We start from the raw sequence: 27,857 nt of genomic DNA, 5'->3' as shown, positions 1-27,857 counted from the left end.
ACGCACATTAACGATTCCACCACGAGCCCACTCAACACGAAAGTTAGGGGCCTCCATGGCTTTCCTGGGAAACATTCCTTTACAGGAAATATGTAGAGCAGCCACATGGTCCACTATACATACATTTACCAAACACTACTGTGTAGATGTACACTCAAAACAGCAGGCAGCTGTAGGACAGGCTGTTCTCAAAACTCTTTTTCAGACTGCTGCAGCTGGCACGGGTAGCCGCCGCTAATAGGAGGTACTGCTATGTATTCTATGCACAGATATGAATTCAGCAGCCCACATGCCTCGAACTGAATATGCTACTTACCAGTATGCATCTGTTCTTGGCATGTAGGGCTGCTGACATTCATATCGCCCACCCTCCTCCCCGGCGCCTGTAGCAGCTGCAGCTCTCAGAATTACTGTATAGCATGGTCATCACTTCCTGTATCTACTCCATCACTGCCACAATGGCGAAAAACAATCTGGGGATGGAGAGGATACCCATGCGCACTGTGGTCCAGGGGAGGAGTCACCCATCTCAGGATACTTCGAAGACTCTTCCAGGACAACAATGTGCAATCATCCGGACCCAACACTAGGCGGCGATCTATGCACAGATATGAATGTCAGCAGCCCTACATGCCTCGAACATGACTAAACAACAGAACAGATGGAGAGTTTGTACTGAAGTTGGGACTCTAACCCACATTGTGTAGAGTAGTAGTAGCTTGACAAAATATTGCAAGATGGGGTTGGGGCGATCAATCAAATCTATCAGGTACACATTCCCAGGGACATGGGAGTAATGGTACTAGGAACGCCATTTTATGGAGAAAGATCTCTGGGGATACTCAGAGACAAACTAATAGATGTGGCAATAGGTGCAGCACTCTCGGCGGGCCCTCGAGGTGGGGCTCATAAATGTTCCCAGTCTGACAGGACTGGATCCACAGGATGGGGGAACTTCTGCAATGGAAAAAGCTTTCACTTGCCTGAGGAGATAAAGAAAAGGCATACAAGATAGAGTGTGGCACTCAGCTGGCTTATTTATGTATTGAATTCAGAGTGCTTCACTTAATCCCCCAAAAATCTCTCAAATTTGGAAACAGAAACAAAAGAGCAGACTGGCGGGTAGGCAGGGTCCTGTCAGAACACCAGATGCAACATAAAGCCGCCAAATTGGAGGCTTATGAATTCTGAGAGGAGGAAGCCAAGTTGGGGAGGGAAGAGAAATGTTATGTTGTGTTGAGTTTTTCTTTCTTCTCTTTAATTTTCCTCGTTCTCCCACTTGAAAGACAATTGATGTGAGCCTCGCCAGCCTTGAGATGTAGACGAAAGTATTTGCAAGCATGATATAGCAAACTAAAAACAGAGGTGAACATAAATGTGTCTGTAGGGTGCCTAAGATGCCCTTTTCGATGCATTAACCGCATGGTCTGATCCTTTTCGCTCCAAGTAACTCCTCAGGTTAGAATGCGAGAAGAGCACAATCAATCCAATATTCAATATTTTTACTACTTGCATTTACTGTATCCAGTTCTGCAGGTGGATTTTGGTTTTAAGGCCAAATATATATACATTGCGTTGTTCAGGAATGAAAAGATATCCTGGAATGAAAGAAATCCATGATTGTTCAGAATTGCCATGAGGAATTGTGGGGATCTATTTTACGCCAAGAGAGTGGAGCAACCCTGTAGCTTCCTTTATTACCTACAAGAAATGATAAAAGAAATGTTATGCAGCACTACTGTAAAATGAAGCATAGGCACGGTAATTACATTCATTCAAATAGACACTGTGCTGCTGAACGTGTGTGCTATTCAACTAGATCAGTGTTCCTCAAACTATGGCGCACCCACTGGTAGGTCACAAGCCATTTTGGTGGGTCCTGAAAGTCCAAGCAATAAATAAAGATGTCTTTAATTTCTGTATTTATCTTGTCACATTTGCTGCACTTCGAAGACAGGGGTCAAAGTTCAAGCTGTCTTCAGCAACATACGTTTTTTTAACAAGGGGACTGATGTTTACAAACTCAGCTCAATTTGAGATAGAGAAAGAAAATTAAAGTGAATTATGCAACAATCTTGCTGGGATGCATGAAGTGTGAAAGGAAAGACTAGAGGGTGTCATGTTTGCCTAACACGTAACGCACAACAAAATGTAAATACCTTTATAGAACTGTACACATTTAGCAGTTAGTAAAACAAAAATGAAGCACTTTTTTGTGATTCTGAATTGTGATGGAAACAAAAGAATCAGAACAAATAAGACACTTTACATGGTGAAGCACAAATAATAACTATTTACTGAAACCCAATTTCCATACATTATCATTTATGTAAGTAAATAGTTTATTATGCATAGGTAATAAAAACTGTAACATACATTAGCTCATTTTAAAAGAAGCCGCTACAACATTATTCCATCTGTAACCACATTTAAAAGGGAATCTCAGTAATAAGTCAGAAATTTTAAAGAAGGCAGAATCTCGCAGGATTCCAGTTTTTTTGCTGCAATCTTTAACAAGCATTGGCATAGCCAATAGGTCTCGCTTTTGGGACCTTATAAGTATTTAGTTATGCTGCACAATATCCTTGGGGCAACAACATCAACTGTTGAATGGCTAAACACTTATAAGGTCCAAAGGCGAGACCTATTGGGTATGCCAATGCTTGTAAATGGATCGCCTTCACGTGGAAATCAACCAAAAAGGCCGATGGACTCCCAGCATCCTCTATGATGTCAAACGTGCCTTTGTGCTCGAGCCTTCAGGCTCTGTGAGGTAATCTAGCGGGTAAACTGGCAAAAAATCGCGCACCAGTGCAGGTTTTAAGTCTGCAACGGTGATCCGTTCTTGTGTGTCTGTGGGAGGAGTTTACATTTCATCTCCTGTCAGACCCCCAAAAATGTGTGTATAACACACAGCGCCACTTGTCACAAGTGTGACCCATTAGAATGTATCGCTTTCCTGTCCATGTGTCAGGAGCATGGATTTCTGTTTCCTGTGCGGATGTGAGATGAGTGTACTCCCTATCTCATTGTGTCTGTTGTTTCCCTCATGTTTACTCATGCTTGATGTGTTTCTCCACCCCTTTTGCCAGTAGTAAGTAACCTGCTTTCGTACTGTGCTCCCAGTCGACCATTTCTGTATTCAACTCGGCTACATAGCTGTCTTTTTCATATAGAACTTCATCGTGCTGATCAAACTTCTGACCTGAATGAGACCTTCAACAAACTGCATTTTAATTCACTCGCAGGCTGTTTTAGTGCATATGAAGAGATTTGCATTAGAGCAAGGGCGTGGAAACTTGCACATTGTATTTTTATGTAATCTTTACAAAGCTTTAGAGGAAATATTTCCCGCTTTGAGAAAGATGTTAATTGCTGTGTTTCCCACACTTTCTTGTGAAAATCCTGACAGTTTGTCACACACTACATTAATAAAATTGATCTACAGAAGATATACTTTACATAGAGAAGTTGGTGTGCTTTCCCTGCTCAATGCCATTATGCACAGAAAAGAAATGCAAATGATAAATACGCCAAGAGAAGTCGAGCAAATATATAAAAAACATAACGGTAACCAGCATATTTCAGATCATTTGCAACGGGCGACAATCAGAATTTTATCAAACGTTTCTGATGAAACCTTATTACCAAGACGCTTGATCGGGGCTGTGTTTATTGCAGCAGTGGAAATGACTGCCAGGACCGAGTCAGCACTCTTGCTGTTAATCTTGCATATTTAATCAGAGTGCAGGAAGCGCTGTTCATAGGCTGGCTGCAGCATTTCATACTGTGGTTATCAAAAGTATTCATCGAATGCTCAGGCCCTCGGGTTTCACATCTGGACAGGTTGGTTCATGACTTGAAGCAGTCCGAGTGTAACTGACAGGAAACATTATCAACATTTACAAACCATACTACAGATCGGTCATACAGACAGATACTGTATCGACTGTTTTTACCCAGCGCTGGCTCCTGTAGTTCTGTTGTCCTTTAAACAACAGGTATTAATATTACCCAGCTCAACAGAACTCATTTATCAACCTCCGAAGGATGAAATGTAAATAAGCCAGTTATGTTGCCAATCGCAGGCACACAAACACAAAAAAGGTCCTCGGTTCTGCTTCCTCCACCTGCTAAACGCTGTATTTACAGACACACAAGGCATCGGATAATGTTAAAACAATGCCACTGCCAAATGATTATGAAAATATGATTTTAATTAATCACGTAGTAGGCAAGGAAATTAGCATACGGTAATTAAACTTAGCGAGAAAGGGGAGAGCAAAAGGCAAGGTCATCCCGTTGCTCTGCCTTAGAGGTTGAGGGTAAACATACTCGAATTTGGGGTGGTGGGGGCGGTGTAGCGGGACACGAGTGCCCAAAAAATAACTTTTTATACGTTGGGGGGGCAAGTTTGAAAAGATTTAGGCCCCGAAGTTGCGTCGTTCGGAAACAATATACATTGATGCTTAACGTGACTGGTTAAATGACGTTTTTTTACAGGAAAGCATCGGCATGCTTCTGCTTATCCGAGTTCACTTTCCAAACGCAGGCTTTGGACATGTGCAGGATAAATGCTAAACATGAATCCCATCCACTATTACAGTAATCAGCCAGTAAAACGGCAACCTCCTCGGCGCCTCCATGCCAGCAGCCTTCGAAAACAATGTAAATAATAGAGGCGGTTTTCAAAATAAAATATACAGGAACAAGAAAGGTTTAGAGTAGGGGAAGAGCTGTGTTTCGCATCGGTGCAGCGAGCCACTCCTGACGCCTCACACACCGCGTTAAATGGTTTGTGATGTTTACCCAGAGGTCGAAGTGCAGTAAAAACAAGAAGGGCTGGGCGAGAAGGGAGGGGGGAATGCGAGGAGCCTGAATACAAGTGACGAAAAAAAGAGGAGGAGAAGGGAGATGCGAGCAGCGCATCAAAGGGCTGGGTGAGAAGGGAGGGGGGAATGCAAGGAGCAGAGGAGCAGCTGTGCACATGCACACCATCGTGCACGAAAGCTCTAGGCCAGCAAAACCATGTGGGTAGCACTTTTGAAAACCCACTTACAAAATGTCTCAAAGAGACAGCTTGCGCTGTCTCAGCGAGACCTAAAAATGTGATGAAATTACAGTTCAAAGAGATGTCCATTGCCTTAAGGCATGCAATCACGGCTTGTTTGCACGAGCGGATTGCTCACTGGTTGAAAAGTACCCTTAGCAGCCTCCCCCTCTCGTTCAGCAGCCCCGGGCAGTGCCAAATTATATGGATGCTGTTGTCTTCCCCAGCTTTAAACAGCCTACAGTGGACATTTTGTCTGTTCCGGAAGCCAGAGTACTGCGTGAGCAAGACCAGGGAGAAGGCCAAAATGGTGCTTCATAAAGGATTCTTTTAACTGCCTAGACCACCTGGTTTCTAGGTAGAGCGGGGATTTTAGAAGTTTGTATTAATTTAGGATCATTCAAGCGTGAGATCGGCCTGAGAGGGCTTTTTGTCTATTAACACAGATATTTCTTTTATCACACCATTGCTCGCTTTTTTGAAAGGCTCTGGAGGCAGAGACCTTTCCCATAGAGATGGCCCGGGTCATAGATTGCCAGGTCTTGATACTGCCGGGATGGCTCAATTGTGCTTGTTTGAACTTCTTCACAGAGAGCTTGGCACAGACGGTTTGTGGTTAGTGACTTTATTCTTCTCCAGACTTTAATATAGGCTTGTTTCCTTGTGATTGCTTGGCTTAGTAAACAAAACTCAAGTCTTATTTGGGCCGGTGAGGCATTGCGAGAGAGACGGAAGAGCGATCTATACATTTACGTGATGATCATATTTGAAGTTGCTGTGTCTCTATTTTGTAGTGCCTCGCTTCCATAGGCGATACTTGATGATAGTTTTGCTGCTACTACCTTTAGCAGGGGCATGTAGTTTGGGCCATCTAGCGATCTCTGCAAGGTGTGAAATGCAAGGAGTAGATTATTGCCCTTCCTCTGCAAGTCCAAACAATCCTGGAGGAATTGTTGTTGAATAGTACACCAAGGTATCGATAGGTTCAAACCGGCTCCAGCTGTTGACCATGTATGTAGCATTTGTGTGTTTTCTGTATCTTGTTGCTCACTTCCATAATCTTTTTAAAAAAAAATCTTTTTATTAAACAAAGATCAATTTTTAAAGTCACAATCATGTTATTAGAATGGCTTCCATACTCTCCTTTAGGTTGCAATCTTATACCTAGCCTTGCAGTATTGACAAAATAAATAGGAACTCCGAACCCCGGACCCCACCCCCTTTCTTAAGAAGTCAACCGCCCACCTAAATCCCTGTATGCTTCCCACCCCTGCCATATTTTACTCCATTTCTTGGGGCGACCCCAGCTTTCATAGATCGTTTTTTCCGCCGCACAACACCAGTCCATATCCTTTTTCCATTGGGGGAACCAAAAGTGGCTGGACCGCCCCCCCATGTCCTAGCTATATTTCGTTTTGCAACCATTGTCACTTCCATAATCTTGATCTATTTCTTGTTTATTAACATCACGTTGGCCGTCAAATAGTGCGATAGCTTGTCAATGAGACGTTGCAAGCCGATTTTGGTTTGGCTCAGAAGTATCACATCATCTGCATACAGAAGGTCTGAGATGTGCATGTCTCCTAATTTAGGTGGATGTGCATTTACTTCGTCAAGGGTCAAGTCAGACAGAAAAAGGTTAAACAGGTACGGAGCAAGTAAACAACCTTGCTTTAGACCCTGGGAGGTTTTAATTCTCCTGGACAGAAATAAGCTGTCTCCAGTTTGCGCTGTTGCCCAGGTGCCCGAGTATAACAGCTGTGTTGCTTTAAGAGACAAGCAGGAATACCCCAGTGCACACAGTCGAATGCTGACTTAAAATCCACAAAGTAGAGGTAAGTTGGTTGCTTAATCAGTTTTTTGTCTGTCCATGATTACAGAGAACGATAAAATGTTAGTTACCGTGCCCGCCCCTTGAACAATCCTAACTGATTAGGGGGGATGATAGGTTTTTCTTCCGCCCAGAGCAATAATTCATTTAAAAGAAGACCTGCAAAGTGCTTTGCCTTGGTATCTAACAGCGTGGTCAGACGTGGACAATATAGATTTTCAGTCAAACTTTGTACAAATATAAAGCCATCCCAATCAAAAATGTGCTGTCTGTATATGCGCTACCACGTGATGCTTTAGTTACATTAAAAATTCATCTGCCTCATCTCCATTACAGCTAAGTGGGTCCCGAATGTTTGTAGTCCTAAAAAGGGGGACATCTAAAAGGTGTGGGAAGCACTGTACTAGACAAGACATTCTAACAGACCCGATTCAGGCGGGAGACGCTGATGGAGCAAGGTTTCGTAAAGAAGAAACTTGCTCGGAAGCAATCCTCTCAAATAACGCTTAACACTTTAATCAACCTGTTTGTAAATACTAATATTGCATAACACACAATATATCATATCTAGGGGAAGCTCTCCAATGTGTATTACTAACCAGTAACCCGAGTGTCTTAAAATGGCCGACAAAATGCGGGAATTTCACTGCGCATGCGTTTACTGCATCTACGTGGTATGATGATTTCTATGCTTGGGAGAAACTTTTGCAGCTGTGCAAAAGCATTTAAAATGGCCACTTGAAACTCACATGTTAATGCGCATGCTTTGTGTAAACTAAACCTTGCAAGTTCTACTAATTACTAATGCGAAAGATATAAATAAGTAAATGGGATTAGAGTAGTGACTAGTGGTATACAGTGAATTCAATTATTTTCGTATTCTAACATGTTTTTCTCTGACTTTATTACTAGTTCGCATTTGGGTCTCAGAGAGTGACTGAAATCCCTACCCCACCTGATCTGTGCGCACGCGCACTAAACCCTGTCCGAAACTATGATGACACCATTTAAACCCAGCCAAGATCAAGCTGGCAAGAAGCACATTGGAACTTAACCCATCGACCCGGACAAGAGCAACATTTATTACAAAGTATATAAAATGTATTGATCATAATATGAAATGAGGGTGGGAATAAAGATTTGGAAAAGTAAATTAAGGGGCGGAAACATAGAACAAAGAACCTAAGAAAAATATTACATTGAATATGGTGTGATGAACTATCCTCCATGCCCTGTGCAATCAGAAATAGGCGAAAACACGATATTGAAAAATTTGGGGGTGGTACACGAACACAGAATAGTATAATTGAGGTACGTTAGTTAGTTAGATGTCTGAATCCGACCCGACACGTATGCTGCCACAGACGCTGTCCAAGACACTGTCTTAGACCTTGCAGATGCTAGAGACCCTGCTCGAGGGACCGAAATACTGATCGATAATCCAATCATCTAGAAGGGGAATTGCGGAAGAAAGATCGAGGAGAGTAGTGCCAGATAGGGATGCAACGCTGGCGTTGCACTTAGAAGAGGTCACCTTCCCAGTTCTGAACATGTCCTGATCCTCTGTCTTCTACCTGTCCCGGTGGACTCCATCTGGCCCATCTTCAAGGAGTTGGTTCATCGATCACCTCAGGTAAATATAATTCTGCGAAATCTGTCCTTGTACCTGCTCTCTTCTTCTCCCTTTACAGGTACTGTCATCACAATATTATATTGAGACTTATTATTTGAACTAAACTTGATTTCTTCCTGAATGAAACTCAATGTTAACATGTATTTGATCTTTGACTCACAAAATTCAACTCTTTGAGTCCGTGATTATTGGAGAAACCCTTTAATAATATTTCTGCCTATACTACTAGCTCCTAGATTCATTGACCAGAAGAAATTTCTTGTCAAGGAGATTGGATTGGTAAGATTTGGGTAAAATAACACAATCTTGCAGCTAAACAAAATTGACTCCGGCAGTACTATTAGCTTATTTGTATGAATGTTTATGGGCCCAGGTGAGTATATGGTGTGTGAGTAACACAAGCTGGTAATCCGCTGGATCAACGCCACATTTGTTATATCTAAAATGGCTTTATTTCGGCTGTCGTCACCAGGATAGTCTCACCTTCCATGTAAGCAATGGGGAAAATAATTTTCCCCCAATTAAAAAAAAAAACAATCTTTCTATTTAGAGCTTGAACATTTTGGAATGTATGCTAGACAGTGTATCAAACACGAGTGCACTTTAATGTATCCATAACTGGTGATAGTTTACACACAAGTAGCTGCGTGCACCAAGCTTCAAGCGGGGTTCAGCAGAAAAAGATTGCCATGTCAACCGCATTTAGTTGCATTTGTTAATTCCCAGTGCATTCAGAGTACAATAATACAAGGATAGCATATGCTTCAGAGCTACAATCAGTAATTGAAAATTGTCTAACTACATGTTGATGGATTAGAGAATTCTACATAGGGCTGGACTGGCCTTACGGCTGGTCAGCTGCAGACTAGGAGACTGATCTTACAGCAGAATTGACTGTATTGACCCAACCATGGCTCCATGACTCTATTTTACTCAAGACCCGCTGCAATATGCGCTGTTTGAACATTTTTGCCTTGGCGGATTCTGTTTCCAGTCTGGAAGGGGAGAGATGAACACCCCAATGGGTTGATCGAGGACACGATTTACAGTCTCGTACTAATGGCAGGAAAAGGCTGGATGAAAAAAAGCTATTGGTAGAAATGGCACCCCCAAAGTTCAATCTATGTATCTTGTAAGCAATAGGTCTGTTTACCAACTGTGATTTCAAAACTGAAACCTAACAAGCATTAGCAATGCCAATTGGTCTGGCTCTAATGTGCTGCACACTACACTCACAAGACCGATAACTCAACCTGCATTCACATGGACACTTCTCTAAACCTGCAATAAAATAAACACATAGTTCAACTTGTGTTCACAAGGGCACACCATTCAACCTGCACTCACAGAGGCACACAACTTACATTGGCACACTACATGTTCTGCTCTCACATGGGCACATTCATACAGAGGCAACACACACACAGCTTACTGCACACGTCTCACACTCGATGCTCACACCAGCAGACCACTCAGCCAGCATTCATACAAACACCCTCCAGCACTCACATGGGCTGACAGCCCACTCTGCACTCACACAGCAAATACCTTCCACCCTGCTCTCATGCAATAAAAAATATAGTTTAAGGATTTATATGTGTGCGCCATACAGTAGGTACTGCTACCATGCCAGCAGTTTTACAAGTGCATACATATGATGAACGACAGTCATTTGTACACCTACAGGCAGAAGCTGAAAGACTGACTCAATACACCTTGTCTCCCAACATGTTCAGCAGGGACAGGGCCCAGCAAACTTCTAAGCAGCTGGTGACCATAATCTAAACAACTAAATGAGACATGCCACTAAAAGAACAGACAGTGTTCCTCCCAATCTCATAATATGAGGTTTTGGAGATGGTTTTGACACACACGCATGTGCAATCTGATATAAAATGTATAAGTAAATAAGGAAATTGCATCTAGCACTACTAGACGCAAGTCTATAAAGGTGGCCTTGAATCTCTCTTTTTATTGTGTTTTACAAGAAACTGTGAAATGTTCTGGTGTACAACTTGATCCTAGACAGATGCCCATTAGACCCCTGAATGAGTAATGGGAAAATGTTTTGATAAATAAATGAAATAAAAGTAGTACAGCTGTTATTACAACACCCCTTTTCTTTAGCAAACACGATCTAGCACCAAGAATTAACTGCTAGACCTTGACTTAGCCTCCTAACATGACCAAAACACTCTTAAAAAGGCTGAAATACTCTACGTTGGAAGAGATTCCAAGATGGACGCCTCCTATTCATACCTAAGAGTGGGACACACAACCACTGTGGAGGGCGTCGTCTATTCCTGCAGTATATATAAGCATAGCAAGATGGCGGCCAACCAGCACACCGGTCGCGTGTACTCGGCGGATCCGACACGAACAGAGAACCTTACAGATAAGATTTCAAGAAGTAAGTGTACACCACTCACATGGTTATTTAATTTCCAATTTGCTTTGTGGACTGGGACAATTAGTTTGTGCGTCTGCTGCCACGAAACCTAAACTCGGCACCTTGACAGGCACTTATAGAATTGATGGCTGATCAATTGGTTGCATATCGTTGCTTGCTATTCTTTGATGTGACCGTTGTATTAATGGCCCCATAAATGACTTAGTCCACGCCGGTTGTTACAATAGTGGGTGACCATTGAGCTACTTATGAATTTCATATCAAGCAGCAAAACAGCCAATAGATATACTCGTCAGTATATACACCCGCTGTTTACAGTTGGAGTTGTTCATGCACTGAACTCATGATGTCGAGTTCTAAGTGATATAATTTTGTCACAACATAGATATACTAAATCTGATGCAATATTGTCAGTAATGAATTGACACTTATTGACTCGAAAGATATAGTACGTGTTATTATAGGCCGCTTCCATACATAGGTGACCTGACAATACCAACTTGTAATTTGTTGTAGATCACCACCACACTTGACTAGCAAAAGAAAATAAGGACTCTAAGGTTGGACCGCTGTCATATTACCAAGTCTAATGTGCAGTTAAAAGTTAGCAGGTACTTTTGTATGATCAAATATAATATTGTCCTCCTTAGAATATGCATGAATACTATATAACACTTCTTGATCTGGACAATTGTACGCTGGTCATAATATGACCGAGTGAGTATGAGATCCCATTCCACCCCTTCCCCCAGCCACTTATCCCTAAATCACACTTATAGGTAAAATAACATAGTAGATGCACTATACTAACATCACCTATGAGAATACACTTTCTTGCATGCCACAAAGAGACCTCCCCCTCTAAAACACGAGGCACTGCATCAACAATAGATGTTCACCAATGGATGCGGCACTAAGTACAACATCCAGTAATCATCCATGATCCCAATTGATTTAAACCACACTTTCGGGCTAAACTCTGGGGTCATTTGACCCAGGTGATGGTTAGAAGAAACTATAGTAATACTCCTCCTGAACAGAATATACCTCTGTTTTAGATACAAAGCCCTGACGAAGTCTGCTAAATCTAAGGCCAAAAAAAACGTCATTTGAAGTTTCTTACTTTTAAAGCCCCCTGATGTTGCTCCAGTTTTAATAGAGGACGACTCTCCCCTGCTACCTGCTGAGCGAGTTGGGGAAAAGGAAGGACAGAATATGAAGTGTAAATGGCCGGTGGAGGGGGAGTTCTTGGCTAGAATTACATCACTTATATGGGCAGAACTACTACCAATATTTGCTAGATGATTTAAATAGCGCTATATTGGATATTAAGAAGTCGGTGGGCAACCTGGAGCAAGCATGTTCTTTTTGTGATAAGGCAGATAATGGAAAAGCAGGAATCAAGGCTCCATTAGGCATGCATGAGAACTATTCTCTGGGGGAATCTCCTTCCCCGTCCACCAGCCGATAACAAGACGGGCCCCTAAAATAGATGGGAATCATCCTAACACAATTCTAAATTCATATACCAAGAGGGGCACGACAGAACTTAAGAACAGAGCCCGACCTGAAGAACTACCCCCTTCTGCAATACATGGTCAAGGACGCGAAGAAAATGGCGACAGGGAAGAAGCCCGAGTAGAAGAACCACCAGTGATAGGTTTGCCCCCAGCCTCGTGTCCATTTGTAATTATGCTGGTGTCCCTGGTCTAAGTAGGGGTCAAAAGGAGTTATATGAGCAGTTATTGTACAAGACTCTTAACTGGCTGGGCCGCTACAGAGGTTTTCTGCCTAGACTGGTCAATAATATCTTGATACTAAGGCGGGTGAGATGGATTGGTACTGGGAGGGCGGACATTCAAGGAGATTGCATCACTGTTAACTTTAATACTACACATTTGGCTAAAAGCTTATTACTTGGAAATTTGAGTATCCAGGTGGAATCCAGCAACATTGTTCTATTGCCTTTGAATTATTCTTATAAACCAAATTATCAAGCCATTTCGGCTCTTAATAGGGTCTCTAAATTTCTTAGTGGGTGCAGACATGAAGTTCCTATAGCAACTGTCGGGGGCTCTGTCAGCTGGTTTAGTTATTCTGTTATAGCTACATACAACCAATTTGATGCCCTTGCTGATGTAGATTGACTCCTCAGAGAACAGAATGGTTCCCCTCAATATGATTTTAGAGAGGAGGCGAATGTGTGTGTTCCTGATATAACAGGGAGGACGACTGGCGAAGGAGTGCCTTTCAACACTTTAAAAGGTAACATGACCATACTTAGCTGTAACATCACAGGGCTTTGCTCATTACTAGCGGATGACTGGGGGCTGGAGCTATGCAAAACATATGGAATAGTGTGTTTCCAAGAAACTTGGGAAGTAGAGGGGATTTTGTTTCTGGATGGGTTCATTGCCTTTCAGGCTAATGCCGAGGCTCCCCTGCATGGTAGAGCTAAGGGGTACTCGACTCCTCCCTCTCCATGACCCGACAGGTCAACGCCGTCGCCTCCAGCTGTTTCAGCACCCTCTGCATCCTCCGAAAGACCTTCAAATGGATCCCCCCCCGAATCAAGGAAGACCGTCACCCACGCACTCATAACCAGCAGAGTGGACTACGGAAACACCCTCTACGCAGGAATCAACAAATCCCTCCTCCGCAAACTCCAGACCATACAGAACACCGCTGCCAGACTCGTCCTCGGCACCCCTCGACATGAACACATCACCCAACACCTGCGTAACCTCCACTGGCTCCCCGTCGAGAAGAGAGCCACTTTCAAGATAGTCACCCACGCCTACAAATGCCTCCACAACACCGGACCCCAATATCTCAACGAGAGAATCTTCTTCCACGCACCCAAGAGAAACCTCCGATCCACCGACCTCGCCGAAACCCCACGTATACGGGGAAAAGACAGAACAGGCAGAAGATCCTTCTCATACATCGTGGCCAAAACCTGGAATGAACTCCCGATCGTCATCAGACGTGCCACCTCCCTAATATCTTCAAGAAGACACTCAAGACCTGGCTCTTTGACTGAGTGGAGCTACCCACGCACCCTCCCGCCACCTTGAGACCCTCACGGGTGAGTAGTGAACTTACAATTCCCTGACTGATTGATTGATTGAACGTTCGTGAGTTTAAGATTAGGTTGCACCACCAAACAAATAGAATTTGACTCTGGAAATATTTTGGGTGTGTTATTATTATTTCCCCACAATATTAGGGTGTTGATAATTAATATCTATAATTCACCATCTACAGAGATAACACTGGATATAGAGCTAAGACGATTTTGGGATAAACACTGTTAGAGTGGTCCTTTTCACCAATAGTGCTGCTGGTTAGGGATTTCAATTGACACCCTTGCACTGTACATGTCGAGAAAAGGAGGGAACAGGGACATAGTAAGGCTTCAGAGCAGATTCATTTTAGGTACTCAGGTCAGGGAGATACTTGTAATCATATGGTCTCAGAATTAAACCTTATTAATCTTTTAACTAAAGAAGAGTATGACTCCCCTAGGGCAGTCCAGACTTTCAATGGTGGAGGTAACAATACAACTATTGACTATATTTTGACATCTGCACGCATGATTCAGTTTCTGGTGGGATTTAGAACAATATGGAGCATCTTCAGTAAACAAAATCCAATTATGGACGAATTTGTCTAGTATAATTCTGCATCAGGAACTCCACCATTTATAAGGACCTGCTTACACTTTAAACGCAAGGGAGGCGTATTAGCTTAGGTAAGGCATTCCCGGAGGATTGTTTGAGCAATTTGGTACAGAGGTGTAGCCAGGAATTTGAGGTGTGTTCGAATACTGACTCTTGTGATCGAGCCAATGTAGACTTGTTTCCAAACATTTTACTGAGGTCCAGTTAGGTCTGACTAGACATAACACAGAGATAATTAGGTCAGGACCTAAATGGTTTGACACAAACTGCACAAGGGCTTATAAAGATCTAAAGGCATCCCTCAAACTAAAGCCAGGTTCGATAAGCGCTGTAAAAGTGGCTAGGAGGGTATACGTGTTGGCTCGCAGGAATAGAATGAGCGCCTTGAAGAGAGAAGCCTGGGATAAGCTCAAGGAGGTTTGTAGTACTAGAAACAGAGAAGCCTTTTGGATAGTTGTTAACCAGCCATTATTTAATGAGGGAACAGTATCGTTTTTGAGTATAGCTATACCTCTGCAAAAGTGGATAGCTCACTTCGGTCATATATATGTGGGCGCCAGTGATTTGAATCTTATTGCACCTCAACCAGAGAAACAAATATCTATTTTGAGCTGGAAGAGGTGAGGGAAGGCATAATGGAACTGACACCTGGGAAGGCTCTGTGTCCAGATGGGGTACCCAGTGATCTTTTTAAATCATGTGTAGATCTGTGGATCCCATTAATTACAAAACACTGAATGCGGCTGCACGAGGCCACATTCCCTGATCATGGAAGCATTCAGTTATAGTTCCTGTTTTTAAAAACGGAAACCAAGGCAGCCAGTGTGCTATCGTCCAATCTCTTCAATAGACACAGAAGTAAAATTTCTTGGTAGGGTTCTGTTGAAGCGAATAACAGATTGAGCAAACAACAAGAATAATTTGTCCGAAATTCAATATGAGTTCAGACCGGATCGAGGCACTATAGAAAAAAACTTGAATTTGTATCTTTTAGTTAATAAATACACAGTGGCCAAAAGGAAAAATATACATCTAGCCTTCATGGACCTCAGCGCAGCATTAGACACAGTAGTAAGATCCAAACTGTGGTCTGTGCTGAAGGACACGGGGGTGGATGAGGACCTAGTGGTGTTTTTGCACGATTTGCACACATCGCTTGAGTCCTCAGTAAAACCACTCCCAGGGGTGAGTCCACCTCCCCTTCCCCTCGCCTTCAACTGCGTCCCTTTTCACTTAAATTACACCGCTTGACAATGTGCTCTGGTGCCTTAAAAGGTCGTAGTTTATTAAAAACAGTTTATTAAAATGGTTATACATTTTAAAAATGTCCATTCATTGTCACTGTGCGCTCCCAGGCAGTCTATTGGTGGGAGAGCCTCAGCGTCACGGGCTCCTTTGTTTGCGGCTTTCAGGCTTCAAATATCTACCGAAAGGGTGGGTGTCCATCAGGACCGGCCTGTCTGCAAGTGCCATTCCACTTTGCCCCGGACCCTTTGCTGGCCCCTCCCTGCTCCTCTGGGGGCCCTGCCACGTGGCATCCCAAGGACCCCGTGTGAGCCTTTCATCTATTCTGCTGGAGCTGCACCATGACATTCCGCTCCCTCAGTCAACTGCCGTGATGCATCCCAAGGGCCCTGAGGGAGCATCACATCTATTCTGCCATTGGCTTTAAGTCGTCCTTACCTCCCTCAGTGCCCCTGCTATAAGGCATCCCAAGGACACTATGTGAGCCTTCCATCTACCTGTAGTATTTTTAGCTCTCTTTTTCTAATTTTGCTAAGATTCTTACGTCACGCTACCTACGGTTTCCCGACCAGAGGGAGCTCCCCTTCACTCCTTGCTCCTCCCCCTTGTATGAGACCCATCTGTTTGCGTCCCCTACGATGTTCAGCAGAAACATATCCATCCTCACCCCTGTCAGGTGTACTCTGTCTTCTAGGTGGTAGCCTGTTGACCTTAAGTTGATGAAAAGTGAGCGCGCTATCCAACAATTTCTTTATCCCAGGTCCACCCATGTCCATGCCTCTTCTGGCACCGGGGTCATCCCTCGGTCCGCGTTTGGGGCAAGCTCTAGGAATCTGCCCCACTGAAAACAAGAAATGGCATCAGCAATTGAGTTGTCTACCCCTGGGATGTGTCGAGCCCTAAGCGCAAAGTTTGCCTTCAACAGGCTAGCGACTAGTTTACACAGCAGGTTGACCAATGCGGGACATTTTGCTGTGCCCGTTTTGATCGCCTGTCCTACCGCGTGGTTGTCTGACCAAATAACTATTTGCTTGTTGGCCAGTCTTTGTGTCCATATGTAGATTGCTAGTACGATGGGGAATAATTCCAGTAGTGATACGTTAGCAGTAATCCCTGCTGTTTTCCAACTCTCGGGCCATGCCCCGGCAGTCCATGCTCTGCCTAAGATGGCCCTGAAACTGAACCCTCCCGCGGAGTCTGTGAACAGTTCTAGTTGATCTGCTTGTACCCATGGCTCTCACCACATGAGGGTCCCGTTGAAGTCTGTCAGGAAAATTTCCCATTGCCCCAGGTCCTCCTTTACCCCTTGTGGTAGGTGTACCCTGTGGTGCTTCTGCATCATCCCTCTGATCATCCAAGCTAGGCGTCTCGCGAAGGCGCTCCCCATGGTCAAGACCCTCGTGGCGAAATTCAACTTTCCTAGCAGCTGCTGTACTTCGCCTAGTGTCACCTTTTTCTGTTGTCTCAAGCAGCCAATGATCTGCCCTAGATCGGCCCCCTTCTTGGGAGGTAGCCTTCACGTCCCAGCCACTGAGTCTAGCCTTATCCCGAGGAGGAATAGCTTGGTTGTGGGGCCCTCTGTCTTGTCTTGGGTGAGTGGGACTCCCAGTTCTTGTGCCAAGTCCATGAATTTGTGGAGGAGGTTTGCGCATTCGTTCAAACCTGCCCTGCCAATGAATAGGAAGTCATCTAGGTAGTGCACCCTCCCCCCTGCTGGGGCCTGTGTTCCCAGTTCCCACTCCAGCAACTCGCTAAAAGCCACGAAGGAGGTGCATGATATTTGAAAAGAAAGCAGGGTTAACGGCGGACTCCGATGACTGCACCTCCTTACTTTGTTCCCAATGTTTATGAAATAGTATTAGTTGATGACGGTGTGCATACTAACACCCCTGCATCCGCCGTTAGTGGATGCCAACTGCCAGGCAGATCAATGAGTTTCAAAAAGGGGTTCACAAACAAACAAACAAATTGGTGGTGCACCACCCCGAACCCCTTTTTGAAACTAGGTGCATGATATTGAGCAAGCCATTGGAAGGCACTTATCATAGCAGTACTGGCCGTCCAAAAGGAACCCAAACAGTGGGTAGCTGTCCGGTTGGACTGGCAGAAGCCGGAAGGCCGATTCCATGACAGTTTGTGCCAACAGTGCCCCCCTGCCTGCTTGTCTAATTAGGTCAATCGCATCATCCACTGATGCATATGCCACTGCGCAACTCCCGAGGTCTAGCCAATCGTTGATGGAGTCACCGTGGAGGTGAGACAGATGGTGTATTAGACAAAATTTGCATGCCTCTTTTTTGGGTACCACTCCCACAGGGGACACTACAAGGCCCTCCAGAGGGGGGGAGGTGAACGGGCCTGCCACCCTCCCCAGCTGCACTTCTTTTTCTATTTATTGTCTTGCGGCCTCCGGGTTGTCTCCAATTGATTTCAAGTTTTTGCTATCGCCGACACCCCTGGGTCTCTTGTAGGGGATGGGGAATCCTGTTGTGAAACCTTCCACTAATCTTTGTTTGTCTGCTGTCTTGGGGTAACGTCTTAATAAATATAGTAGCCTGGTTATTTTTAAAGGGGTGGGAAGGAGTGTGTGCCCCCATCCACCCCCACTGTCCTTCCGTGGGACTCCCTGCTCGCTACTTTTTTGGGCCCCCCTACTCTTTGGTGGCCCCTGTCCCTTGGGTCTGTTTGCAGCGTATAGTGGGGTGGCTTCCTCTACAGGACCCACATGCATTCTTGAACCTGCATGCTGCTCCCCACCTACATTCATTTTTGTTGAATCTCCAACAGGCCTTCCCAGTTTTGCCAGAGCTCTACTTTTTCCCTTTTCAGGCCTGTCCTTGTCCCTCCTTTTTTCCATTACTCCCGTAAGCACGAACGTTGGGCTCCCTCGCATCGACCCCTTCTCTGGCCGCCACCATGTGTGTGGTGAGTCCCTCCATGTCTTGGCAATCCCATTCAATCACGGGCAAGTCTGCATTTTCTCCCTGAAACCCTCATTGTATTTCAGCCAAGCATCCCCCTGGAATTTTTGCTGGGCGTCGTGCACCCTCTGTTCATATAGAATGAGTGCCGTTGCACTTTGTGGGAATTTTTCAGTGAACACACATGCTGGAGTCCTAAAAGCCCTCAGCCAATTCTCCAGGGACCTTTCCATCCTGGGCTTTACACCTGTCTCTCCTATCCTCGTCTTTTGTGTCCTGTGCTGACAGGTCCATGCCTGCTTGGCGCTCTTCTAGTAGTGAGAAAATATCTATATATTCTTTCATCCAGATCATCTCCTTCACTGCCAGAGGGATGAGGTTGGCTAAGCCTAGGAGCTTCTTGGTTGTCGGGGGGGTCACCTGTGGAGGAGCGTATATATTCACTGGCCGGTTTCCCATGAGGGTTTGGACCTTCACCCGCTTCCCCTGTCCCCTTGCCGGTGACCCCTTCTGTTGAGCTCCGAGGCCCTGTTTCTGTAGCAGGGTTCGCCTTATGAGCCCTGCCTGTCGCCTTTTGGGGTCCCCCTTGTCTCTGCTCTGTTGTCCGGCCCCTGGCTTGTCCCATTTTTTCCGGTGTTCCAGTAGGGCCCCCCCCAAAAGGGGACCCGTCCCGTGCCATTGCCATCATGGCAACCATGCCATGGGGGGGCCTGCCCCTGTCCCCATGCTTCTCTTTCGAAGCCCTGTTGGTAACTTCCTTGCCCCGCCTTCCATGGAGGTGGTGGTGGCCAGGGCACCCCCATTACTAGATTATTCACCCCAAGCTGTGTCCCAATGTTCACTATTTGCCCTGGGTCCCCCTCCCTTGTTAATGCGCGCTGTGCTTCTTTGCGCCTTCCTACTGCGCTTTTGGTGCGATGCTTACCACAGCCATCGTCCGCCGCATTGCTCCTTCCTCTGCGTGGATTCTGAGGGGCCGGTGTGCTGGCCACAGACCCCTCATCACTGTTGCTGTCCTCGGGATCCAAGCTGGCCACCGTCTCGGGGGATGCAGCCCTCTGCTTCCTATCAGGGGCCTTTCTGCTCCTGCTGCCCTTTGGTTTTCCTGCATTCCTCTCCTTAGGACGGGTGTCTGTGCTTTTCTTGTGGGCTGCCGTTTTGGCTGCATGCCCTTGTCTTCCGGTTTCTTTGGAGGCAGTGCTGGGGAGGGTGCCCGTTTAGGCCTCTTCCCCTTCCCGAGCGCCCCTTCCTTGATTTGCAGGTCCATCCAAGTTTTTCCTTTACAGGGCCAACACGGCCCTGGCCTTCTCCAACATGGCCTGCAGATCAGTGTCCAGAACTGGTCCTGCGTCTTCTCTCAGTTCTTGTCTGCCAGAAGGGGAATACGTGATTTACTAGAGCCCTGAGCCCCTCTTTTAACCCCCCTCGGCTGCTAGTGACATCGCCCCCTGATTGGGGTGACATAGCTTGCCCAGGGTCGACCAATCTTGGTCGCCCCTTTTCGCGGGCTTCCTATGGGGGAAGGGCGCGTGTTTCCCGCCCCGGGCTGCGTTTGTTCCAGGCCCCAATCGGTCCGGCTTCGCCTTCCCGGGCCCCGAAACGGCCCATTAGGGGAATGCACAGAACCCTTTTTTAGTTAGGTAAGGGGGCCTGGCAGAGCAGTATTTTAGCCCCCATGCTTTTTATTTTATACATCAATCAATTAGATCAGTTTTTAAGGGAACATTGTGAATATGTATTGAAGGTAGGACATCGAATGGTCCTCTAGCTGCTGTACACGGATGATTCTGTTCTTATTCCATGTACAGCTAATGGTTTACAATTATTATTATGGTGATTTTATGATTTTATGGAAAATCTGTGACTAACAATTAACTACACTAAATCATATACTATGATAGTGGGACCCAGAAATACTTAAACTAGAAATCAGTTAATAAAGGATCATGATATAGGTAAGGTGCAGTAGCGGTCCGTGGAGGGAGTTCGGTGGGGCAGTGAGGCGGGGCGGGGGAGGGGCAGGGTGGGGAAATGTAAACACCGGAATATGGATGAACGGAGGTAAGTACACATTTAAATAAATAAAACAAATTTTGTTGCGCGCGCTGCATCGCATTTTGCCTTGGTTTGTTTTATCGGGTACGGCACCGCCAGGGTGTCCCCAATAAGAAGTCAGTGATTGGATTATTGGCCAATTGACTTGGCAGCTGACGGGCAAAACTTTATGTTTGTGTTACGGCACGCCCGCCGAAGGCAGAGTCAGTGGGGCCGGTTGTGCTGTGTAGATAAGAACTCTATGAAACGTTGTCAGTGGAGCGGGACTGTTAACGAGCGATGGGACATTAGCACCCTTGTCTGAAAGAATTTCCAGGGTCCCAAATCTCAATCGTTGATGAATGTGTTTTATTTACAGTAGGGCAGCACATAGAGGTACTGACACACACTGAATATAGCTAAGACAGGCGTGCAGTGTGTAGCAGGATTCCCACGTTTTGTTTTTCAAGTAACATTTATTTCTCCAGCTGAAAGAATCGCGCACTGAAGGCTCTGCACTCGCCAGTCACGGACTGGAAGAGTCCTCTAGCAAGTATTTTTTTCTAATGTAAATAAATTAAAATTAGTGGCAAAAAAGTATCTTTACCGGCACCGGCTTTGAGGCAACAGAACAGCAGCAGCACTGGGTCGCCTGAGCCAGGAGTGTTGCCTCTGGCCTGCCTTGCTGGCGTGACAATAAGATCGGCTGCACAGCACCTGTGGCCGGGCTGGCCGGTTTGAAGTGTGATTGACGGTCTGAGGCTGATAGAAGCAGAGGGCTCCTGTCTTTCATCGTCTGTTGCACTTAAAACGACACCTGAGTGTTGAAGGCGCTCTGATAAATGGTGTGTTTTCAGAAAGGGAGCAAACGTCTTTACGAAGCAACTAGTTAGCCTTGTAGTTAGTATACCCATTACCTGCACCCAACTGTGATGGAGCAAGGACTCGTTTATATGAGGCTTGCTCGAATTCAATTCACTTGTTTAACTTATTAATTAATTAACATGAAATTAAACTTATTAATTTATTAACATGAAATTACTAATTGAGTTTTGTGATTAATGTGCACATTACAGTTACATAGATAAGATAGTGAAGCTTGCCTATGTGTTTACTAACCATTAATACGGATAGCAGACTAAACGCGCGGTTCCAACAGGTAGAACTTCACTGCGCATGTGTCAATTGCATCTACGTAACGTGATGTATAACAAGCTTTGGAGGGAATTTCTTGCGCATGAGCAGAATGCACTAACATGGCGTCTTCAAGACCCACATGCATGGCATCTGCTTTGCTATTTCGAAAACGCTTTATTTACTAAGAGCTAATGCAGGGAAACTATTAAATAAATAAAGGGAAATAGAGTAGATGTAGGTGGTATACAGTAAAATCATTTATTTCTTGAATTAATATTTTTTCCTTTGACCTTTTATTAGTTCGTATTTTGGGCCTTCTTGCCACAACCTGAGTATTTGAGTGAACGCCGTCTGCGCATGTGTGACCTCTACTTCCCCTGGAAGAATGATCCCATGATTGGACCACATCCAAGGCCATAGACCGCGAAACCCTGGGAAAATCAAATGTCTGAAGTGCAGAGAATGAAACCATATGAACATTATTATTAAAAATGTTTCAATTGTGGATAAACTCGGGTGGGAATAAAATAAAATTAATATTAATATTAATAAAGGGATAGGTTTGGGAAGAAAGAAAGTGCTATGCCATCATGGTGTGATGATCAAATCGCCTCTTGCCTGTCCAATCAGAAATTGCATTTTTGCGACATTGCCTCTTTAAGGGGTGGTACATGAATCCCAAAAGGTATAACTAAGGTAGTTTAGTGAGTTGGGGTGAGCGTGATCCTGAGAGAATGCTGAAAGGGAAGATGCTGTCGGAGTTATTGATGATGCGGAGATGCTGAAGAATATTCAATAAAGATTTAAAGCAAATTGATTAGAAAGAAGATCGCAGAAGAATCTCGAGGAGGGAGAGAGTGTCAGAGAGGGGTGCAGCGAGTCATCGGTTCTAGTGAGGTCTACTGTCCTGTCCTAAATCCTGGTCTTAAGCCTCTGTCTCCTGATCTTTCCCAGGGGACTCTTACCAGCCCTTTGGCTAGGGGGTTGGTCTTCACACCATCTGTGGTAACTATATGATTTGTATATTATTCTTATGTACTGCCGTCTCTATCCTCTCTTTTCTGAGCAACATCAATCTAAGGAATTTGTGAGAGTGTTTTGAATTGATTGAATCTTCCTCCCTAATGATTGAAGGTGTCCGTGGTGTATTTGAATGGTTCACTCACATTCAAACTTTAGATAAAGGTTTTGAAAACCTCCTGAGTCTGTGTTTATAATTATTATGAATTATTTGCAAGGTAGGAAATGTGCATTGTCACCATCAACTAGTTCCAACTAATTTGGTTCATCGACCAAATGGAAAGAACTTACTGATCAGTGATAAACAAAACACCACCCAGCGGTTAGCCAAGTGAATTAGAGTGAAAGTATTATTGATGGGCTCAGGTGAATATATGGTGTTGGAGTATCTGCTGTTGGTGCGCCGCTGGATCAGTTTTCTGGTAGCACAGTTATGGTTATTATGGACTAGTTTGGTGATGAGTATAGATTATTGATTAATGACTATTGATTTATGTTTTAACAAATCTGTTTGCGTTGTGTTTTATGTTGTCTTTAAACACGGGTACAGCGGTACCTGGAACTCCCGGGAAGGAAAAGCGGGTGGTGGAAGTAGCCACACTGCTCTGAGGTTACTCGTCTGTTGGAATAGCACTGAGAAGCTATGCAGGGCTGGCAGTGTTAAAATTAGGGAATTATTCGGGTAAAAGTGAGAGTGATTGAAAGCAGAGAGTTCGCTGGTGAAACTTCAGTGTTATATCATTTAGAAAGGGTAACACTGGAGGAGTAGCAGGTTCTTCCGAGCTAGAGTGACAGCAAAAGGGTTCGCTGGTGAAAGTTTGGTCATACATAACCTAGAAAGGGTAACACCGAGGAAGTAGCAGGTTCTTCTGAGCTTCAGTGACGAGTGAAACGGAAGACTTTACTCAATGAAGAGTGAGCGTAAAGTTTTTACTTGCAGTGTATGAAGGGTAAATGGAAGACTTTACTCTGTGAAGAGTGAGCAGAATGGTTTACTCGCAGTGAAAAGAAATCTATCCTTTGTATAGTGGAACAGGCAGAGTAGCGAATGTTTTTATGTTGTTACTAACGAAGAATTTAATTAACAGTATTGAGAAAAGTCATCGCATTACCTTGTAAAGGGAGGGTCAATTGCTGGAGTTAGATTTACGTCACAGTTTGCCGCGCTGGGATTGGTGGAAACAGCGGGTGTGTGTGACAAACACAGATTGATTGAAAAGGAGGGGTCAGTAGTAAGGAGTGATACTGACATCACAAAAGGCTGCGCTGGGATTGGTCAAACTACAAGTGTGAGCCGGAGTTTGATTGGTTGGGAAAATAGAAGCTACTTAAGGATTGGACAAGGAATAATTATAAATTGAGAAAAGGCTATTGTAGATAATCAATCGTTCAGATAGGAGATTTTTAGGATTTGCAGAATACAACTTTGTACATCCATATTTACCCAAAATGTATGGGGAGGAGAGAAAAATATAATTGATAAAAAGAATTAAGAATTTCTTTAAGAAAGACAAGCCCGTATTGAATAGAGAGGGGATTCTTATCCCTCCACCAAAAACACCTGCTTCATTTATGATGATGGAGAGAGGTTACATACCTGTGTATGGTTGGAGAATTGGGTAGATTACACCAAAGGTGATGGAGTTTTAGCTTTCCCAGAATATGGTACATTTAATGGGAGAGTTCTTCAGAATTTGGGAATGAGAATGAATGATTTAGAACCAAGACCTAGATTAACTCAGTATGAATCTTTAGAAGAATGGGAGAATGAAGGTATTTTTCCCCAGATATATGACTGGATCACAAGAAGATCAGATGAAACAATGGAGAAGAGCAATGGTATCAGAAGGGTTATATCCAGTATTGACGGCTGAAGAACAGACAGGAAGTAAGTGTAGAGAGAAAAAAAAGCACATGAATGTGACAGGGTATGGTGAATCGGAAGATGAGTTATTAGAGAATATTTTAACTACAAAATCCTCCATATCAGGAAGGACTCAATAGAGTAATCACCCCAAGTGCCCCAGTATTAGGAACCCCTTTAGTTCCGCAAATTTTGCATGATAACTTGACAAATAGAGTACTCCAAGAAAAAGAAATTGAGGCTCTGAACAAAAATAGAAAAGAATTGATACAGAAAATAAATCAATTGAATTTGCCCGCAGAAGCTCTATCCGTACCTGTAACTATAGGACCTGTTATACCATTATTTGGAAATAAAGTGAATGTTCAACATTCTCAAACTGTACCTGCCCCAATGAGCAACTCCAGAACAGAAATAATAATTGCAGAAGATCAAGCAAGTGAATGCAGTTCAGCCATTTCATTAATGGATCTCCCTATAGGAGAGCCAGTAATTGGAACTCCAAAAAAAAGTTCACTTGATCATGGGAGGGAAAGAATAACAGCGGTCACTCCAGAAGATTTGGAAAGGTGGTCGCAGGGAATAGAAAGACGTAGTTCAGTCCCAAAGATTTTAGATATTTATCAAGTGAAACTGGAGTTAGAGGAAATGATTACTGGAAATGTGGGATTAGGAAGATTGAATGATTACAATGAAGAAGAATTGTTGTATGTATGTAGGAGTATTACATGGAACGCAAAGGTGTATCATGGAAAATTGATGGAAATGGCTGCAGAAATTGGAATAGACATAGGGAAATCTAAGGCGTTTCAAAAGCCATATCGAGTGGAATTCACAGACTAGGTTTTGGAAAAAAGTAAAAGAATTAATGAACATTTTGCAGAAGTGGGGAGATATGGCCAAATGGAAAACTAGGTGGACAAAAAAGAAAGAGGAAGCAAAGGCTAAGGAAGCGTCGACATCTGCTTTCTTATTGAAAGACACAGAAAAGGTCGAGAGGTTGTGTCCCATGAGAGAAGTACCTGGTGGTGGATATGTTCATGTCCCATGGAGTAGACAGGATATTTTGTCATTTACAATGATTTTCCGAAATTGAGAGAAAAGCCCGTGGAGTGGTATAAGCAGGTTGAGAGGTTTGTGAAGGTGTCAAAGGTTTTGTTGAAGGACTTGGATGGTTTGTTTGAAATTGTGGTACCTGCAGATTTGTGGACAGAATGTAAAATTACAATTGATTGGCCAAGTGAGGAGTATCCAAGAGATGCTAAAACAGGAGCACCCTCAGATGATGTGATGAAAAAATATCACCAAGTGATTACTTTTTTAAAAGGAAAAATTCCCCCAAAAGAGACAGATTGGGTAAAGATAAACAGGACAACTCAAGAATCAAATGTGTTTGTACACGCCTATTATGAGAGGCTGTTACAGGTGTTCAAGCAGTACAGTGGTTTTGAGAATATTGGTGATAAGGATATGGGACATTTTGTGTATCAGTTTGTGTATGGCTTGAAACCAGAGATTAGTCAGATGATTCAACAGCATATGCTTTGCTGGCAGAGCAAAAGCATTGATGACATTTTGAAGTACGCCAAATATTGTGGCGATGATATTGAAGCCAGACATACAAAGCTGAAAGAGAAAATGATGTGGGCACAAGTGAAATTAGCAGAGCAGCAGGAATTAAAATTAAATACAGAAACTGACAAAGGGTTGAACCAGAGTGATCAAGGAATGAATGGTGGTAAAATGAGAGGACAAATGAATAGAGAGGAAGCAAAAAAGAAGTTTATATGTCACAGATGTGGAAAGCTTGGACATTGGAGAAATGAGTGTCCAAATATTCAGAATAATAATGGGCCAAATCAAAATTTAAACCCACAGACGCAGACTGCTGGGGTTGTGAATCACCCACCGCAGGTAGTTAATACTCCAGCTCCTATGCCAAACTTTGTGAACCCTCAAAAGAACCACACAGACGCTTGATTGCCAGGAGGAAGTGGTAAGAAACATTCTTGGATTTCACAATATCTTTTGAAAAATGCATACAGTGACTCAGATGATTGACGGTGCCTGAGATGGGAGGAAGAGGAGAGCATACTTGGCACATCCTTGCCGGTAGATCAGTCAGGTCCATTTATTGATGGGAAAGTGGAAGGTAATGATATCACCTTTCTGTTAGATACTGGTGCTACCCGTTCTACTGTGAGAACAGCAGACATTCCAAACCTACCACTCTCGGGAGATAGTATCCAAGTCGTTGGTGTTTAGAACCAACAAATTAAAACCCCACTTAAAAGGCCAATGGAGGTGCATATTGGTAACTTTAAAGATATGCATCGATTTATTGTTTGTGATTCTAGTCCTGTGAATTTATTAGGTAGAGACCTACTGTGCAAGATGAACTACACAATCTATTGCACACCGGATGGTGTTGCTTTCCAAACCCCTGATGAAGATATTGTCTAGAAGATTATGTTAGCAAAGCAAGGTACTGAAGTGAATGAAATGTTTTCTCTAATGACCTCAGATGAATTAACAGAAGAGCTAATAACTACAGGGAACTCAGAGGTGTAGGACTTCACAGGAAAAGAAACTGGATTGATGGCAAATGTAGATCCTGTGAAATTAACTGTGAAAGAAGGTGCAGTCTATCCCAATACCCGACAATACAAGATGAGTCCAGACGCGAAAGCAGGAGTTGCTTTAGAATTAGAACGACTGATTGCACAAGGCATTTTAAAAGAAATAATGAGTAGCCCTTGTACTTCGCCCATAATAGGAATTAAAAAGCTTAATGGAAAGTACAGAGTAGTGCAGGATTTGCAGAAAATAAATAAAACTGTAGTGCCTTCTTGTCCAGTAGTACCAAACCCTGCAGTGATTTTATATCAATACCCTGGAATACAGGCTGGTTTAGAGTAATTGATTTATGACATGCCTTTTTATCTATTCCTTTGCACCCAGATAGTCAATATCTCTTTGCCTTCAAGTTTGATGACCGTATATTGGCATGGTGCCGAGTTCCTCAAGGG

General features: G+C 43.9%; 1 protein-coding gene across 6 annotated transcripts in view; it reads right to left on the bottom strand.

Moving 5' to 3' along the window:
• Window positions 1-606: 606 nt before the first annotated feature.
• The window catches only part of RMDN1 (regulator of microtubule dynamics 1), a 505,792-nt gene continuing 478,541 nt past the window's right edge, over window positions 607-27,857 (bottom strand). For all 6 annotated transcript variants that reach the window (XM_085605329.1, XM_085605328.1, XM_085605327.1 and 3 more), the window contains one exon: window positions 607-1,701. In XM_085605329.1, the coding sequence (XP_085461455.1) occupies window positions 1,625-1,701 (77 nt within the window). In that variant the 3' untranslated portion in view covers window positions 607-1,624. The remainder of the gene's footprint in view (window positions 1,702-27,857) is intronic.

This window comes from Triturus cristatus, chromosome 5_1, assembly GCF_964204655.1.
Source record: "Triturus cristatus chromosome 5_1, aTriCri1.1, whole genome shotgun sequence".
Lineage (NCBI taxonomy): Eukaryota > Metazoa > Chordata > Amphibia > Caudata > Salamandridae > Triturus > Triturus cristatus.
The sequence above is the reverse complement of the archived record's forward strand: the minus strand, read 5'-3'. Positions and strand labels throughout refer to the sequence as shown.